We start from the raw sequence: 20,593 nt of genomic DNA, 5'->3' as shown, positions 1-20,593 counted from the left end.
ATTCAGCCAAATAAATGGATTTTTAGAATAAAAATATTTAAAAATTTTCCAGAATTTGTGGCTCAAATTCCCCAGCATGCTGGCTATTTTGGTACACAAAAAAATTAATTAATTAGAATCGCTTAAATTCAGAATGTCACAAAAAGTTATTGGACAGAATGTGGCTTTGAATTTGTCACACAAGAGCAGATAATTTATTTTTAAAGCTATAAAAGATAGAGCATTATAAAGGCAATCAAAATAAGTTAATTTTGCAGATATATTTTTCCAATTACTGGTTCTGCTATAGAAATGCCTTCAAATAACAAAATGTTATTGACAATTTTATACAGACAATTTGCATCTGTGTGCATTTCTGAACAAATATTTTATAAGTCTTTATAAGGTTATTCTCTCCGCACATAAAGGTTTAATTAAAAAAAATATTCAATCCTGAATCAATATTATATTACTATCAGCCCCTTAGCCATGAAAATGTGTTCAAATTAGGCAAAAGAGTTCAAACATTTCCAGAGATTATCATTGCATAAGATAAATATATTTTACATCATGGTGCCATGATTTACCTTTAAAATTGGTATATCAGATAAAAACTTTTTAGAAACTGATAACATCGCTTTCTCAGTCCAAGAGTGATACCAGTTCATGTGAGTACAAGTCATTATGCCAGGAAATCTGTTACAACGAATGGATAATGTTCGTCCTGCTGGTGAAAAGCTGAACACAATCTGAAAAAAAAGTAGTGATTGCATTAGAATATAATCACAATGCTTAATCACATTTAATTACATGTTTGCCTAGTTCAATGTTTGCAAGGAGCAAAAATTTTAAAATCACAAAAATGCATAAAAAAAAGTTTTATTTTTATAAAAAACTTTCTATACATTCAAAAACCCACAAGTGTTATGTGACTGAATATTACTTAATTTTATTCTGTTCTCTTTCATTGAGAACTAGTAAATGCTCAAATAAAAATGTAAAAAGTCAATCATGAATTCTCTGTGCTCACCTTTAACTTTGCTTTGACTTTATGAACAAAGAACTGCCAACAGTTATCTTTCGTGTCCAAAATTCCAGCAGCTTTAACTTCAGATCTCACAGAAGAAATTATGTTTTCTACATCAGAGTCAGAAAACACATCAGAGATCTCACCAGCAGTTAGGAAACTGTTTAATGGGATGAGAAAGTTTTCATCGATTAAATGAGCATCTGACACCAAGAACAAAATTCCAACGTTTTTCAGTCCAGCTTTCAGATATAGAGAGGCCAAATCATTCTAGCATCAAAATAAAAATTGCATTGTAAATCATTACAGACTATAAAGAACCATGAATAATGAATGAGGGGAAAAAAGAAAAAGATTTAGAATATTCTGGGGTTTTTTTTTTTCAATGAATGAACTTGAAATGATTTCACTGAAAAGCATTAGTGGAAGTTTTAACTTTATTAAACATTGGCACACAGAGAACTGAAAACCTGTTAGCATTTACTACTACTGAACCAGACATGCACCTCGTCCATATTCCTCTGTGGAACTTCTAACGAATTGGTACATGTTGGAATGTGTGTGTATGTGTAGTGAACCTGACATGAAGTTTGTTTCTGTGTAATGCTTGTTATTTGTAGTGCTGCCATCTGCCATCAATTTTTTCTAACTATGTGTGAAGTATAATGATTGAATAATTGTATTGTTGTAGGCCTGTTGTGTGCTCTCTGTGGCGAGACTTTTTAATGGGGAGATCAGCTCGCATTTGCGCCTCAAAGTTGGGAACCACAGTGTTAGCATTTACTGTGAAACTTTGGTTTACAAGCATGATTTGTTCCCTGAACGTGCTCGTAATCCAAAACACTTGTATATCAAAACTTTTCTGTAAGCAATAATAGAAATTCAAATGATTCATTCCACAACTATCATCCTTATGCAAACCATGATTCTTTTCAAAGATAAATTGCAGGTGGATTTATTTTATACAATTGAATATTTAGTTAGTTTACACTCATGTCCATAAATTAAGGATAATGCCAGCTCCGGCAAATAAAAATTCAGAAACAAAACAAACGTTACTTATTCATAAAGCCCATTTATTAAACAAAAGATAAAGAACAAAAACGATGGTGTATGTATGATACCATTCATAAAAACTACAATTTTTGCTCCCTGGAGCAATTGTAAAAAATATCTCCTTTACAAAAACTTACTATTACATGGTTGGTATGATGGTTAATACATTGTATGTCTCCCATGTGATGAAATACAGTCCGTACAACGCCTAGGCATGCTGAGTATCAAATTATCGCTCTGATCTTGGGGAAGATCACTCCACTCACCAAGCAATGCTCTCTGAAGTTCCGGTGCAAATGTAGGAGGTGGTTGACAGGCTGCAACTCGTCGGCCAAGCATATCCCACACATGCTCTATCGGATTCAAGTCAAGTGAGAATGCTGGCCACTCCATACGGGTTATATCCTCAGATTCAAGGCATTCGTTTATGATGTTTGCTCGGTGAGGACGGGAGTTGTCATCCACAAACACAAATTCTGCGCCCATGGCACCCCTAAACAAACATACATGTTGTTCCAGAATGATGTCCCGATAAATTTGGGCTTTCATGGTTCCGGTTTGAACATGCAGATCTGTTATGGAACCCAGTATAATTCCACCCCAAACGAGCAATGCTGCACCACCGTAACGGTGTCGTTCAATGATGTTGTCTTGGTGGTAACGGGTACCTGGCGTTCTCCATATGAAAGTCCGACGTGAATCAGACTGCAAGCTAAACCTGGACTCGTCAGAAAACATCGCACAAGCCCACTGTGACAATGTCCACATTGTATGTTCTCTAATCCAGGCTAATTGCTGCTGACAGTGAGTTGCCGTGAGCGGAACACATCTGACAGGCCTGCGAGCATATAGACCAATATCTCCCAAACGTCTGTACACGGTTTGCCTTGAAACTGTGGTACCCGTGGCTGCAGATAGCTGACGAGACAGGTCGGATGCTGTGCTTTGTCTGCTTCTTTTGGCAGTTACTGCCAAATACCGGTCTTCATTCGGCGTTGTAACTCGTGGGCGACCTGTACTGTAACGTCTACTGACATTTCCGTTATGTTGGAATCGTTGCCAAAGCCTAGAGATGACACTTTGGGCAATTCCAAGTTCCTCGGCTACTTCCATCTGAGTACGCCCACATTCCAGGCGGCCGATAATTCTACCACGTAAAAAATCATCCACATGCGTCCTCTGTGTCATAACTATTCGTTTATGGCACTGAGCGCCTTACAGAACTCTTGTGAACAATTTTACTTCTTTGCCACCATTCCTTATATACCCCCCTCTTACACTCTCGTCATTGTGACGTACTATCGGCATCATCTGGTGGCTTCCTGAAATTTGCATATCATTCTTGCAGATGTGTGTGATAATTCTACAGGTGAATTTTTTACTTTAGACTTCGATTTCCGTGTGATTCTGAATTATCCTTAATTTATGGACGGGAGTGTATATTGAAGTCTTGAATAATTTTGAAATGATACAAAAGAAAAAAGGCTTCGCTTCACTTTGAAATCTGAGCTTGCATCAACACACAACAAGAAAGGGTAAGACAATCTTTTGTGAGCTTGTGATATGAATGCCACTCTTGTCAGCGGCATCAAACAAGAGCTCTTTAACTATTGAAGGTTTTCATTAATATTCATTATACATACAATTTTTTTTTAATGTGGTCTTTTATGAATCAGAATAACATAAAAAGCTTCAGAAAATTCTTAGTCCTTGGTCTTTGAACTTGTTAACATGGTCTTGCCCACAGTGAGAGAAAGCAAACTGTTGGTTTTTTAGAAAGTTATCTCATGACACTCAACAGACAATGCAAATACGTACTATGACTAGTCTATAAGAGACTAGGAGGACAAACCTCCTATCATCTAGGAGGTTTGATCTGCATAACAAATTGTATTGCTAGAAATCTCTCATTTATAAAGTTAAAATTTTTGCATTTTGCGCACATTGCAAAACATTGCTTGTTTATAAAGTCAAAATTTGTTAAAAACTTTTGTTTATCTTGCAAAACACTTGGCCATGTTTCTCATAATCTTTATTAATTTATTAATAAAGAAGTTTTATTGCATATTGCTTTGAAAGAAAAATAGGTTGAACCACTAAATCCTTCCTTAGCACCGTCATTAGTTGAGATATGAATATACAATATTGCGATTATGCATGCACCAAAAAAGAATTAATATAAACTTAACACAGTGGAACCTGCTTAAGATTTTATTTATGTAACCATGCAATAAAAAGGTATTATGTTGGAAAATGTCATAAATAGGAAATGGTTTAACATGAGAAACAAAATCGGGACTCTGGAAAAAATAAGTTTATAAACTGGAGAAAACAACTAGAATAGGGGCATCCAAAGCGGGATCTACTGGAATTTGAATTAAAAAATAAATAGTTTTGCAGCACAGCAGAAAACCAAAGTATCTTAACAATTCAGAGGCTAGTAAAAGCATGCTTCGCATTGCTTCAAAATATTCCCAGCATTATAGAAATAGGCAGAAGTTTCTCCAAGTTCTGAAATATAGTAGATACCGCTTATTGGAATCATGGATGTTATCATTTGGGTATTGTAATTACTTTTACAAAGTATGGAGTGGACCAACATCACATAACATAGGAAAAAATTAGTTTTTAGTTATCAGGGCTGGCTTATGTTATCAATTTTTTTGTAGAAAGTGTATTTTTGGCGTATTTTGAAGATAAAGTTTAACCAAACTACATGGCCCTAATTGGGCTGAAGTAGCCACTATGACATATGTATGTGTTATGTTGTTTTTGCGATGTACTTCCAACATAGAAGGCAAATAAATGCAAGATAAAAAAAAACTTCAAGTTTTTGGTTAGTTTCTTTCAGTTGTCCAGTTTCAGTTTTTTCTTGACTTTCTCAAGGGATCTGCAAAACATACCGTACATTAAAAAAAAAGTATTATCGTAATTCATGAAATATTAGACAGTTTCATTCTAACTTCTCACTATCGCTAAATTTAAAAAAAATTACAGGATTTCGGCTTAAAAGAAAAAAAAAATCCTGTTTCACTATGGGGAAAAAAACCTGCATGATTGAGCATTTTGTAACCATTTCAGTGGAAAAAAACTGAGTTGTGTCATTCGATCAAATGGAGCCTGTGGTCTCATCATATTAACTTTTTTTTCAGGTATAGTTATCAATCTGTAGTTATTAGCAGAAACCCTGAGTCCCGATGTTGACCCTTAAATTCATTGTTTTGCATATTTGCAGAGGGTCCTTTAACCGTTCATTGCTGCAGCCAGTTTGAAGATAAAAATTCAGAATCGCCTTTGCACATAGGCGCATTATTGCTGAGGTAATTTTCTTTCTATTTTATATTTTAAATTGGCTGGTAGATGCCCCAATTAATAACAAGAACTGTTTGTTTGTTGCAGAGCATGTGTGGCTGTGGTTTCGTTAATTTGTTAAAATGGCTTTGTTTGCATTTCTTTTTTTTTTTTACCTTGACGTTTGTAACCTGCATTTGTTTCCTTACAATTTGTTTGAATCACAAAAAGGTAGTTACATATCTGGAAAGTAATATTACTTCAATAAATTTATATTCTGGGCGATTTTTGAGGCTCCATATAGCTTCTTCAAGGCCCTGCATAAGCAGTACAATTCAAGATAGATTTTTTTAAATGATTTTCCTGGCTTTCTATATGTGTCAGTAACTATGAAAAAAATTATAATCTGGAAAAAAAATAATACATTTAAGGGTTAAGAGGCTGAAGCAGAAACTAAATTTTTATATATATATATAAAAATTAGAGTAAAATCCCAATTAAGAATGTATTTTACCTTGAAGTCATGCAAAGTATACTCAGAGTGCAATGAAATTTGGAAAAGTTGCAGATTGCTCAAATAAGCAGCTAAAGATGTCAGTGATTGTTTGCCACATCCTCCAACCCCAATAAAAAGTGCATGAAGTCCTAATTCTAGAATCCGGCTGATCCTGCAACTGCAAACAACAAAGAAAGGAAAAGAAAAAATACATACATATGTTACCGCCAATGCCCGAAGTTGGCCAACTCGTGATGGGTCTAGCCCAGTCGACCTGACCAATGCCCAAAATTCAGGCTTTTGCCGGCCCCTATATATCAATCCCGATACATCCCTGTATCGGTCCCTATGATTCGGGGTCATCACCGCATTGACATGTTTTTTGTGTGATTATTATGGCCATTTATAATTAGCCATAATTAATCAAATTAATGATTATGGATATAATTAACCATAATTAATGATTATGGTTAGCTATGGCAAACCCAACAATCAAAGGTATCTGTGTGTGTGAATATTGATATCTTAGTGATCCATATATATATAGGGATGTATCAGGCTTTGGCAGCAACATATACACCACAGAAGGAAAAAGTAAGCAATAATATATTTGTACTTGTGATTTATACATGAAAAAAATTTTACATAATTCAATATGCATCAGATTCAGCTCTTTTAAAAGGTTTATAATATTTGAATAACTTTCCCAAATTTTCAAGTTTTTCAGTCAAATTAAAAAAAAAATCTATTACGAAATTAAGGGCATTAATTTCTAAACTGAATTTTATTTTAACTACCAAAAAGATAAAAGGATGTAGTAATAATACAAACTGAATTTTCGACGTGAATAAGTTTAAATCAGCTGATGATATTGGGTGCATTCACATGAGGTTGCATAACAAAATTCTTTAAATGCTCATATCTCAGTAAGTATTCAGAATATATCAGTGTTTTTGATATATGCGGGCAGATCTCATTAAAACAAGTGCAATGATATCACTTTGGTTTCAATACCTCTTCCAGTCTGGGCACCGGGCACACAGCCCTCATGTGTAACAAAATTATTTTATGCTATATTTTGAAATGTTTGCAATGCAAGCCATTTAAATTATTACGACAATAGTATTGTCTGTTAGATATTTAAGCCAGTACATACCACAGGATTCAACGTACAAAGAATGTATTCAGGTGAAAATTTGTGGCTGTGTCATAGACACAGCCCACCATTTTTTTAAACAAATACCAAGTACATTTTTCATACATGCATCTCTTGATCAGCTACTACATCTCAAACGAGAAGAGAGTTTATCCCGGAGTATATAATTACTACTACACTTAACCATACATGCACCTCATAAACATTCCTCTGAACAATTTCCAAAGATTTGGCACATGCCAGAATGTGTTGGCTGAATGTTGTATGCATGTGACCCTAACATACTTATGTTGTTAGTTATGTTGAGATACATGTTTATTGTTCTAATGGTGATGTCGCCTGTCTTCACTACTGGAAGTGAAATTAGCAAATGCCTTAATATTTGTGTTATGTAAGTATAGTGTTGAGGGTTTGCATGCTCTTTTGCAGAGAAACCTTTTCAAATGTAATGCACACTGAACAAATGCCGTGATTAAATAAAGTTTTGAATTTCCAATTTGTGTTTGTTCTTCATGAGCCATTTTCTCACATGGTAGTCAAAATTTGAACCATTATTTTTTTATAGCAAATATTCTTTTCCCCCCATGGTCCATATAACGTGTATACTAAAGTTTCAAAAACATGCATCAACCACATGTTCTGTATAGGTCTGAGTAAAGACAGTTTAATTATAACCATCCTGTACTATATCAATTACTGTTCTTATATAGGGTGTCTCAGAAATGATGTAGGATTTGCATTGCATGTTATTGTCTTTCCTTTTTGAATAAGCAGTGCCCATAATAAGTTGTGGAGTGCAATCCAAAGGAGAGAAAATAGCATACGATTTTCACTCTACATCACTTCTGAATCCAATTTGTATATCATTGTAATTATGAAAATTTTTATAATGTGTCATTGAAATAAAAACTCACAGATGATTTAGAGCCTCATCAAATAATATCAAATCCATGGGAGGATAAATATCATTATATGCATCCAAAGCATCCTGAGCAACTTTTCGCAGCTGCACTGTGGAAGTGACTGGTTGATAACTGGATGTTCCAACACCTTGAGCAAAATGGCAATAAACTGGTACGTTGTCCAGAAGAGAATGTGAAGTCTGCTCATCAAAGTCCTTGAATAAAAATTGTTTTGAATTTGACATTCTAGTATGCAAGCTATAATTGCATTTTTTTCACAAACTCTGAAAAATAACCATCAAAATTTTTTCTCACCATGTTTCGCTTCAGAACATCGAGTAATAATTTATTAAATTTCTCCATATCCTCTCTATCAGCCATTTTATCACCGTATGCTCTGTAAGACTCATGAAGCCATAATTTCAGAAATTCTTGATCACTTTGTAAATCATCTGGTTTGCATATTAATATGCCCTACAACAACAATTTTTCTTTTGCATAATCAGTAATTTATCATCATCAACATAAATTTTTTTCAAGAAAAATAGGTTCGAAATTGCTTCATTACCGAATAGTTTTGAAGATAATTTTTCTCAAGTAAAAGTAAAAGTTCCATAAATTTTTTAGGTGGAAAAGAAAGATATGTATGTGAGTGAATGTCATAATTGTGTATGCATCTTAATATATATGTCTGGCAATAAACAAATTCTACACCAATAAAATTCCTCTGGGTTGCAGTCAAATGATTGTTATTATGCCATTTTCTCATCACCCAAAAAATTTGAAGATCACAGCTATTTTGTAGCAATTCAAAAAAGAAGCTGCATTCTGAATAAGGAAGGGCTGGGAATCATTGAATTGGATGGAAGTTTCCAACCAAATTCCAGTAATTTTTGCAGAGTGTTAAAGCATCATGAGGTCTGATGCAATCATGATGCAAGATAATGCTTTTGAGATTGACAAATAATAGTCACATGAATTTCAGTTTTACTCTCAATCTGTCTACAGAGGTCTGTCCAGCCAAAATTTGGGTTTGTTTTACCAGACCCTTCACAAAATTCTGAATCTGAAAAATGGACTTTTACAAAATACATAATAATGAAACTAAAACTGGGCATTTCATTTCTTTTGTGACAAGTTAACTAGACTATTTCACTTCCTGCAAAATGTTAATGACCCTTTTCACAAAGACAGTACCCTATGAAAAAAAGAATCTGACTATTGACAGTAGATGTTAGATTTAATGGTTTTGGTTACAGGCCACCAACCTGCTAAGGCAGTGGTTCTCAAAATTTAGTCGTCCATGGCTCCCTAACCAGATTCATGGTTCATCTGCAGCCCCTCAGAATAGTTTGGTGGGTATTTTTCATTATTTCCCCACGTAAAAGAACCCCTTCAAAGCATAAATAAGCCCACAAATCAATAGTTCCACCTTGCCGCGACGAAATATCATATTTATAAAACTTGTTTAAGCAGGACTTCAACTTTTTGCGTAACTGGAAAAAAAAAGAAATTTATACATTCATATTCACAAAAAAACAACAACCTTTGCCACATTCATCAAATCTCCAAGTCCAAATGTGTAGTGAAACTTAGCCGCTGTAGTAAGGAACAATGCTGATATTTTCTGATGAAGAGCAACTGCAGCTGTTGTTATAAGTCTACTCATACGATACAAATCCTTATAATGTTTTTGTTCTTGCTGCTCTTGAATTCTATTAAGATGCGATTGCATGAGTGTTCCAAAGATTGTTGCCATTGATTGGCTAGTGGGTTGAGGAACAGAAAATATGCAGAAATGTCTCTGAAATAAAATAAGAAACACAATAGTGATGCAATATATCACTTTTCTCCTTCTAAAATAAATGAGCCTAGGTGTATAAATAAATATAAAAGGGTTTATTTACATATACTGATTATTCTATTCATCTGATTCAAAACAAAACATCAAAGTTTTTAATTGATATTTTTTGTCAAATGAAACCTGTAACTTGATGATAAAAAATCACAACAGAGAACACTGCTATTAGCTGCGAGGTATAATTTTAATTTAAAAGAAAAAGAAAGAAGCACAGAGTCATAAAACTGTCACTCTAAGTCATAACACTTTCGCTCACATTTACAACATCCATTAATATTAAAATATTTTATTTACACACTGCTCCACATCAAATGTTTAACATTTTCATCTTGACACAAAGCCTATATCTCGGGAAAATGGTAGCATTTCTATCTGTTGAAGTCGCATAATCATCGCAGATGGCATAAACACATTTCTGAAATTGTCTTTCAAGCATATTGTCACAGCAAAGGCATACATTTAGAATGAATATAGACAGATATAAAAATAAGCATAAAGAAGGTTGATAGCTATTTTAGAGTAGACATCCAAGCAGGGCCCGATTCCGCATGGGCATTTGTCCAGTGCACCATGTTTTAAGAGGGCTCCAAATTTATAATAGTGCATATTTGACCCAAATTTTTATAAATTTTACTTAAATAAATTTTAGAAAATCAAAGAATTTTTCCTAAATCATATCATATACTATTTTAAAAGTACTCATTATTAGCAAACCCTGTTGAATATCAATTTTAATATTATACCAATCTCAGCAACAGAGTCTAAATAGCATGCACAATGCACCTATTGCAATATTAATTGCATGACAAAAATATGTTTCAATGTGTATCAGTATTTTGTTCGATTTCTCAGTATTTCACATCTTTTTGACCGTAAAATGATTTATGAAATGATTACAAGAAAGTTTGCATGTTTGATCAACATGAAATCCTCAAATCTTCATGAAGATTCTGTATATGTGCAATGCAAAACTTTATGCATCTGATCTTGCGAACACTTTTTCAGAACGAGCTGCAACAATTTTCATCATTGGTCAGGTTGGTTTAAATAATGCTAGAGGTTTGGAAGAGATGTTTCCCCAAATGTTGAGACAGCATTGAATCATCATTGACAACATCACCAATATCAAACTGTTCTAGAGAAAGATCATTCTTCTTAAAAAGGATAAAATTATCAGTTCACTCAAGTCTTTTACAAGGAAAACTGTAGTCTTCAGCTTTATTATGTGCTGAAGCTGAGATAACTCAAAAATTAGATTTCGATAACATTATCAATGATTTTGCTCATATAGGAAAGTGCGAAAAAAACATTTATTGTAAGGTATTTCATGGAGAACTTCACCTTACATTTTTCATTTAAAATAGCACACCATATCCTTTTTTTTATGTGTTTACAAACAACATGGACTGTATTTGCTGACATACCAAACCTCTTCGACCACAGTCGAGGGGGGCCCCCAATACCTCTTTTGCCCAGAGCCCCATCAAGTCAAAGTCAGGTCTTGAAACCAAGTAATTTGTTTATTGCCTATTACTTAGAGAATACAGTGGACAGGGGAACCACAAGAAACAAGATTTAAATTTTTGAAAGGTGACCCATTTTTTTCCAATGTGGATTTTTTTCCCTCTGGAAAATAGAAAAGTCTACTGAAAGCATTTGAGAGGGTAGGGCGTAAATGCCTTCTTTCAGGAAAATTTTAAACAACTGAACTCCATACGATCAATTTTTCTTAGGTGAAGAAGGCAATCAACAAAAGCAAAAGATAATAAAAAGGACTTTTCAAAAACTTTAAAAATATTTGTTTTCTTTTATCTCGAAAATAATATAATAGAAATATTAAAGATTTAAGCAAAGATAAAATTTTATGTTAATCAGTATTTTAACCTTCCAGGTACGTGCAGTTTTTGAATTTTTCTGTAAAAAATCCCAGGGTATTTTTATCTGCTTATGTATATAGAATAGAATAACAGCATACACTGCAAAATTTTCTAAAATAAGTGAAGCACAATATTCATGTAGCCTGCAGCTAGAGGGTTAAGCAATTTAAAATATGATTTTTTTAAACTACAAATTTATGGAGGTTTTTTTTTCCAAGTAGGGTAACAATTAATTCTTTTATAACAAATAGGGCTTGACAAATCTCAAGCACCAGCTTGCCATGGCGATAAAAAAAATTGGTATTGGCACCTAAAATTTTGTATGCGCAATTACTAGCTCTGGTAAGAAAATGCACTTGGCTTCTGAAATATTTGAGATTGGTGATTTAGGCAAAATATATTTACTTAGATTTTTTTTTTTTTTTTTGTTTAGGCCTGATAACAAAATCAAAAAGGCAATTGAAAACATTTTTAATATTTTGTGTGAGGTCTGTTGAGAGAGGAGTCTGTTGTGAGGTGTCATTTAATAAAAAGTGACTTTTTGCACACAAAATTTTATACAAAATAGAATTTTGGCATATTCTCTTAAAATATTGTATTAACAGAGTTCAACTGAAAAACTGAAAGTTTTCTAATATTCCAACAAATAGCATACCTTCAATCGATCACAAGCATCAGATTCTTTTATGTTATTGAATGATATAGCATATTGACAGTTCTGTATTTCTTTTAATGCTAGTTTCTGATTATCATACCAATGTCCGTGATCAAGATGTTGTCTTATTATTGTGTACATCTGAACTGTGCCGTATGAGTCTATCTAAATGAGGAAAAATGTAATAACAATATTAGACCAAATTCCATCAACTTCAAATGGGACATAATGCTTAAAATTTTTTGACTCTGTCATAATAATCAAATTATAATTTTTTTATCAATTGACCATTACAGACCACAGCTTCAAGTAGAGATTCTAATGTACATTGATGCCTCAACTTACAAATTTTTTGGCTAACAAAGACTTTTTCTGTGATATTTCTACCTTGGCTAACAAAAGTTTTTGTTGACATGGATGTACATGCTCTAACATAACACTGACATGTTTTAGCTGAAATTTTGCACCAATCCTCATCAGAATTGCTTTCACTTGATCCTGATTAATTTATGTCCACCTCGGAATCTTTTCTAGGTATAACACCACTTTTTTTCAAAAAATTTTTGGACCATTTCAATTTAAATGAAGATTGAGCCAAAGAGAAAATACATAAAAAAAGGAGCCTGGAATTCAATGGTTTCAGTGCATATGGTAATACTTCTACAGGGTTCCCAGCAAAATCTGTTGGATCATTTTCCTGATTTTCCCTGACAAAAACTCAAAAACTTCCGACCAAAAAACTCTGGAACAAATATAATTTAAATTCTTAACAGTTTCCAAATTTCAATTTATTTTTTTTTTTTACAGTTTGTTCCCTCCCCTCCCTTACAGAAATTTTCCTTGACTTTTGTCAAATATTTGATATTTACCCTGACTATTTTTCATTACACTGACTTTCTCTGATTCTCCCTGACTTTCCAAGATTCTGGGAACCCTGCTCCTATCATCAAGCTGAACAGTCTCGACATTATGAGATACAGAAATGAGCTGACCACATAAGAGGACACTTACAAACTCGAATGAGGTTGTTGAGGTGTAAGTAGTTTAAAATAAACAGATATTCAGAAATCTCTCTCTCTTCTTTCTTTAAATTCTCCACCTGATTGTGCAGCTGTTCATTTCCACCTTTGGTTAGCTTGCATCTTTTTTTTTTTACAGTGCTTCTTTAGTGTTTAACCATTTGATCATTTTTGTTGCACCACGGTTATTTTCTGCACACGAGGGCTAATTAGACCGGGACCTACAATTTATTGCTGATTCCGAACAGCAGGCTTGTTATTTATACTCATCGAGAGGTTAGTGTGCTAACCTCTTGATAGGGGACTCCCTTTTTTTTGTAGCAATTTTTTCTGCGACCACGTCACCATTTTTGTTGTACCCGTGTCAGAAATTTTTCTGACAAGGATGAACCAGGTATCGAACTCGCAACACCTCTAAACATCCTTTGGTACTTTAGGTGAGTATCTTATTGACCTGTACTACCTCGCCCCTTTAGTGTTTAATAAAACTTATCCTCAAATTTTGAGCTTTGTACCTAGGACAAATTAAACAACTGTCCATAAAAATATATGAGAAATCACATTCTAGCTAACAAATGTGATTCTGGTACAAATGATCTTCGTTAGCCGAGGTATCACTGTATTAAAAAATTCATGAAGACACATAATGAAGACACATAATGTAGTTACATAAAAGTTTAGCACATAAACAGAAGCCAGTACTTAAATGCATAGAGAAATTATTCATTAAACAAATTACTAACTTGGGGTACATTGAAATCATCAATACAGTATATAAGCTTTCTTTGGCCTTTAGGACCATATCGTTTTCCAGCTTTTTTCTCTAAATATCTTTCTAAAAGGTGCTGCACTTCTTTATTGTCTGTGTAGTAATTGACAGGAATAAAAGCATGCTGAAAATCCTCAATATCCAGTTTAGACATGGTGTTTCTTATAATAGAGCTTTTACCGCACCCAGCAGCACCAACCAACATAACAGATTTACCAGATTCAATCAAAAGCTTTGTGAAGTATTCCAGCTTGAATTCTTCTTCATTCGGGACAAAAACACCCTTTAAAATGAAGCAATGAAATAGTTATGATCAAGCAATGTCTTATATCAACTAAGCATATTGCAGTGACATAGAAATTGGGAGAAAAAATTCAAAATTATGCAATTACAGTTGACTTCATCAATTCTTGACTCTTTCAGTCCCTGTATGCACACACATGGGGGTTGCTTTTTTTTCTTGCTTCAAATATTATATTTTTAACCTCAGGAAGTTCAACTCTCACTTTGAGAATAAGATTATGTGCGTATTATCGTTGAGGTCAGTGATGAACTCACTAAGATTAAAAAAAGTTCTCTAAAAATTGGACCACAATTTATTGAATAATGCTCAATCAAAACTCTCATGCTTGTATCTATGATGAAAATGTACCAAAACATATTGCTGAGAAGTCGGTGATTTACAAAAAAATAATTTATAACCATTTAAATTACAAAGTGTATGTACATTGTTAAATTTATGATATTTTTATCAAAATTTTAGTTAGCACATATTAGTCTTTTAATCTTTAAAGTAAGACTTTTATCAACCAATACAATACCAGCATGAAATTAAATAGGAATTTTAAAAAATTTAATTTTTTTTTTATAAAAATTGTAACTAAAAAAAACTACTAAAAGTTGCAAAAATACTTGTAGTGGAAGATCAATGTTGCCATCGAATTTTGGAACTTTCTTACTCCAAGGCCACCACTTTTTACTGCTGGGGTAAAAGTCAAATACACCACTGCCAGAAGAAACAGGAAACTTTATTGTTTTGAATTCCGAAGTGAACCATGCAGAAAACTCTTCTCTCTGAGAGAGCGAGTTCTGATTCTGTAGCCAAAGTGATGATCCAAAAGCCCAGACACAGCAGAAAGAAAAATACAATTCGTAGAGCTCCTTTGATGAATTTTCAGGGACATTCTCTTTGATCAGGAAGCAATCCAAAAGACTACACAACATCTGAGAATACAAATGAAAAAAACATTAAAAATGTTACATGTTAATATTTATACTGTATTTAAAGTTAGCTATTATAAAAATTCTGCATATGTTTGCCAGATTTTGAAACTGAGCACAATTGGAATAAAGGAATATTCCTAAAGTCATTAAAGCAAACCAGAATGTATGACAAATCTGAAACACCAAACTTCTGAATATTTTTCTTAAAAGAACTCCTCTTTCTTTGGCATTTTGGAAGCACTTCAGTATTCAATAAAACAATTAATGCCAATTACCACTATTGCGATAAATCGGTGATTACCTGTAATTGCCTGTTATTATGCATAATCACAAATTGTCGAGGTAAGTTTGACAAATCTCCCCACATTTATCACTTTTACTTTACCGGCTATTATGCATAATTCCCGAGTGAAGTTGGTGAGTATGATAAATATGGAAGAAATCATGCGGAAATTATACTACTTATCAGTATCTCCTGTACGTGATGGGTGCACTGCACATTTTGCCATAAAAATTTATTTAAATGAAAATAAATATTATAAGGATAAACACATATAAATCATTATCAAAAAAAAATTCTGTGAAATCATTATTAGCCTAGTAATGTTAGCTTTCTTCACATTTATCAACATTTTGAAACATAATTAACATCACTGTGTGATCGAATCCATCATCTTTGACTAAAGTTTGAGCAAAATGTCCGGTTAGTTTAAGTAATTCATTGGTGATTTATCATATTTAACAATAAAAGCTGAGAATCACACATAATCACCCATACATGTGATAAATTCGCAAACTTATCGAAATGGTTGGTGATTATGTATAATGACTGTAATAATCACATTTACTGTAACATGTACATTCCTCTGAAGAATTTCTAACAAATCTGTAAGCACTGAAATGCCCATTCCGAGTATGCATGAATATTCAGAATATTCACACATACTAAGAACTATACACAAGAATGGGGACAAAATGCCTCATTGACAAAATGGAACTTGAGCATAAAAACATTATAAAATATTCTTGATGAATGGCTGAAATTGCTTTTAGCTCCATCACTTTTAATATAATTTTCCTGACATTTGTTGTGAGGAATGATGTTGATCAACAGTGGAATGATGTTGCTTTTTGAGATGTTTGACAAAAAGTTACATTTATTTATTCAGCTATGAAAGCTTAAACCAAAAAATGCATAAAGTATTTCTGACTACTGAAAATTAAAAAATAGTTTGATTTCATAAAGCCAGTTCCACATTAACAACGCTATATTGCTCTGAGTCAAATCACCTTGGCCAAACCTCACAAACTGGCTTTGGAACAGGTAAGCTCAGAGCAGGCGTGAATCCGGCTTCAAACCTTTCAATTAGGCAAGAAAAAACCAGAACATTTTTTCAAAATATACTACTACTACATCAAATGTGTACCCTGTCTACATTCATCTGTGAAATTTATAATAAATTGGAACATGTTAGAATGTGAAGAATTAGAATGTTTTGTGAACCTAACGTGAAGTTTGTTACGGTGTAATGCTTGTTATGTGAAGTACTGCCATTAACACAAAGTATCCCGGAATAATTTTTCAGGGCAATGATAAATTAAGATATCTGGCAACTGCATGTTGTTCTGCACTCCAGGTTAAAACTAAATAATAATTAAAAACAAAGATCAGTATCGTTACAAAGCATTTTTTCACAGAAGCTTGGAACAAAAAAGAAAAATAATAAAATCTAAATGCATAAAATAAGAAATGAATAGTATCAGTGATAGCTTATGCTATTAAAAATCTACTTGATGCACACAATGAAATTTTAATTTTATTGCATATAATGTAACACAGCAGTTCTCACCCTCTTTTTACTCTATAATTTCTATAGCAGAGCCCCCGTAGACCTCATTTTTTAGTTCATTAATCAGTTCCAATGATTTATTTTATTGCCCTGAAGCTGCAGCCAAACCCCTTGGAAAAAGACAAGGAGCACAAATTAAGAACCCCTAACCTAGAGAGTTTGCAAGCATGTGAGTGACGAAAACAATGTGCAAGCATGTGAATGATTGAAAGAGTGACCCAGAGAGTGAGGGACCAGTTTAATGACTGAACAAAAGTGACCTAGAGAGTATGTGAGCAGGGGAGTGACCTAAAAAGCGAAGGGCTGGGTTAGTGAGTGGCCAAAAGAATGACCACGAAGCTGTGCAAATATGTGAGTAACCAAAACAATAGCAGTTCTCAACCTTTATTGACTCATGAAGCCCTTTTTAGTACATAAGTTCTATGATGGAGCCCTCTAGGACTTTTTTTAACATCAAATTTACTGATTCATTTCTTTTTTCCTCGAGCAGCCACGGAGCCTCTGGAAAGTGCACACGTAACACTGATTGAGAAACACAGATGTAACATTTTGAAGTCTTCTATGAATACTAAAGATAAAGCTTTGGAAATAATCATATACAAATAACCTTAATTAATGAAATAACCATATGCTAGGAACCATAATTAACCATTGATCATATATTTTGAGTAGTACTCATTTTAAAATATTACATTAAAAAAAACATATGATTTATTTATACACCTACTTGTACATAATATATATCAGATAATGATGTGACTGTTTTGAAATTTTTTGAAACAGCTTCAAGACAAGGTGGCACATATTTGTCAAACAAAAGCATGAGATTACTCTTCTCAGTGTGCAGAGCTTTTTGCTCAATCCATGAAACAGCATAAGAATTCCAACCTATATCTGTCAAGTTCAAGTGAAGCACACCGCCTCTAGAAACTGTAGCTGGAGTTGCAGTATTGAGGGAACTTGCTTCAAAAATTAATCTTATAGATGGTGTCAATGAAATCCTCTCACCACTTGCAAGGGTCAAAACCTTCATTCGAAAAAAAAAATGGAATTAATTAATGTTGAACAAAGTAAAATTGGTACATACCAGAGGTGCATAACCTTTCCAGTCTGTGGGCCAGAAACTTAAAAGAGTAGAGTGACCACATGACCTGTTTTTTATAGGATATTCTCATAATTTTGGCCATTCCATTTTTTTCCCCTTACTTTCAACGAGGCTTATTTGAATTTTTGAAATCAAGAATCAAGATTATTTTTTCACGATTCCTATATTATGATAATAACCAATCATAAATAATTGTAGTCATATAAATATATCCATATCACACATTTGCCAAACACATGGTTTTTTTTTTGGTGAATTACATTTTTACTCATTGAAACTTGCAGTTCCCACCATTGGCCATTTTTAGATAAATTTCAGCAACAGTTGACAAATTTTTTGGCTGTAATCAGCAACTTTGTTAGTATTTCACACTTTTGGTAATTTCCAGAAGGAAAATAGAATTATTGCACAAATAGCCTGGCCAGTTTTCAAAAAAGAGAAAAATTAACAATTAAAATCTAACACTAAATGAATAAATTGAAAAAAATAGCACCGGGAAAATTTTTTTGGAGTCACAAAAATTTTATCTGAAGAAAAAGGTCTAGAATAATGCTTCTTTTGCTGTTTCCAGGACATAGTGACCCTCTTTCATGTTGGAAGATATGCTGCTACGAATGCCAAACATTTTGTGCTGCTCTCAGCCTGCAAGTTAGCAACTACACAAAGAAACCTTTTGGCACCAATAACAATTTTTTAGTTGCTATTGTGACCTGGCACCTGAGATTTGTACAGCCCTGCCATAGTGTATGTCGAAATGCACGGCAAATTAAAAAAAAAATTCCAATGATTTTTCATCATGTACGACAGTAGCTGCTAAATTTTTATGAAACTTCAATTTATAACCCGACAAGTTTTTATGAACTAGTCCTTCGCACTCAAATGACACATATTTTCTTTTATTAAGATTTTAACCTCTTTGTTCTTTATGAACTTTCAATTTTACTAACTATTTTTCAAGTCCACATGAATTCGTAAAAACCAGCATCAACTATGTTATGAATCTTCATAAACAGAAAAAAAATCAATTATTATCGACGTATAATTGAAGAGATATGACGAAAGCATAGCCAGCCATTGAGAAACTAAAAAAAAACCGTATAGATTTCTGAAGCGAAAATACAAAGAGTTATATTATGATGAGATAAAAATGGTACTACTTCATTATAATAAAACAAAATTATCCAAAAAATATTTTGTTAGCAAAAAAATATAATATCTTACTCTATTGTCATCCATAACGCTGTTCAATGATTCTATCCACACAGGATCAATGTCACCATCCATGATTAACCACTTTACTCCTCTCTCAGGTGAGTTAACCAGGCTTCTTAACAGTGAAGACAACAGACCTAATTGGAGGGAACATGTGTAACTTGGTTTCATTTTTGTTTCATTCAGAACAGACATGCATAAAAAAAATTTGATGATATCTTTGTCATATATTTCTATTAGTTTGCTAACCATCTTTCCATTCCATCGTTGAGGGGTTTACAATTCCATATAGTTCATCACAAGAGACTGCTTTTGGATCTAAATCATACGACAAATTAGTTTCTTTGCTGGTATCATTATAAAATTGAAGTAGAGTTTTCCAAATACTTGTTTTTCCTGAACCTGGTTCACCAATTATAAAGACTGAATGGCGAATCGCAAGCAAATCTTGTAACTGGGAAACCTTAGCAAAAGGAAACATATTATCAACAATTTATTTCTTTTGAAATCATGATAAACAAAATTTTTATTTCAGAAACATATACATATGTCATATAAAAACAAAAATATCATAAGTCGGTGCTCACTAACCTATAATTGATGGTTTGCACGATTATTTTGTATATTGTCAAACATTTTGTGTTTGCAGAGAAATTTGGATATTATTTGAAACTTTTATGTTTGCTACACAATTTCATTATATATATATATATATCCAAATTTGGGTAAAAAGCCAGTAGTAAATCCAAAGCCAAAAATCCATAATCTCATTTTGAAGAAGTGGTAAAAAAATATCCCACTGATATATTTGTAAAGTAAGCAAGTCTATTTTATAGTAATAAAGTGAAACTTTCATGAAAATTTGTATAACAGATTTTCACATCTTCCTCTAAAAGAAAAACACATTAGTGGCTTGTGGAGTTCCAAATTGTGAATTAAGTAGCCCATGAGAGATAAATGATGTCTAATGATTCTTAATTACTCACTGAATGAAAGCAACTGCCATATTTTTTCTCCACAATTTCAATTTTGTCATTTCCAAAGTTTTAAGTAGTGAAAGAGCATAATAAACATTAAAGTTGCAACATGGTGAAATTTGGACACCTTTTGCAAT

At 33.1% G+C, this 20,593-nt stretch overlaps 1 protein-coding gene across 1 annotated transcript in view; it reads right to left on the bottom strand.

The window, feature by feature from the left end:
- LOC149068784 (dynein beta chain, ciliary-like) overlaps nucleotides 1–20,593 on the bottom strand; it is an 86,221-nt gene that overhangs the window by 26,380 nt on the left and 39,248 nt on the right. The window contains exons 28-39 of the mRNA XM_089250586.1: nucleotides 19,729–19,942; nucleotides 19,489–19,616; nucleotides 17,890–18,189; nucleotides 15,001–15,312; nucleotides 14,063–14,371; nucleotides 12,301–12,465; nucleotides 9,454–9,711; nucleotides 8,223–8,381; nucleotides 7,920–8,122; nucleotides 5,868–6,027; nucleotides 1,010–1,276; nucleotides 567–728 (exon numbers count right to left, since the gene is read on the bottom strand). Coding sequence (XP_089106712.1) covers nucleotides 567–728; nucleotides 1,010–1,276; nucleotides 5,868–6,027; nucleotides 7,920–8,122; nucleotides 8,223–8,381; nucleotides 9,454–9,711; nucleotides 12,301–12,465; nucleotides 14,063–14,371; nucleotides 15,001–15,312; nucleotides 17,890–18,189; nucleotides 19,489–19,616; nucleotides 19,729–19,942 — 2,637 coding nt within the window. The remainder of the gene's footprint in view (nucleotides 1–566; nucleotides 729–1,009; nucleotides 1,277–5,867; nucleotides 6,028–7,919; nucleotides 8,123–8,222; nucleotides 8,382–9,453; nucleotides 9,712–12,300; nucleotides 12,466–14,062; nucleotides 14,372–15,000; nucleotides 15,313–17,889; nucleotides 18,190–19,488; nucleotides 19,617–19,728; nucleotides 19,943–20,593) is intronic.

This window comes from Pholcus phalangioides, unplaced genomic scaffold (assembly GCF_987345545.1).
Source record: "Pholcus phalangioides strain wild (caught in Gottingen) unplaced genomic scaffold, Ppha-v1.0 ptg000024l_1, whole genome shotgun sequence".
Lineage (NCBI taxonomy): Eukaryota > Metazoa > Arthropoda > Arachnida > Araneae > Pholcidae > Pholcus > Pholcus phalangioides.
The sequence above is the reverse complement of the archived record's forward strand: the minus strand, read 5'-3'. Positions and strand labels throughout refer to the sequence as shown.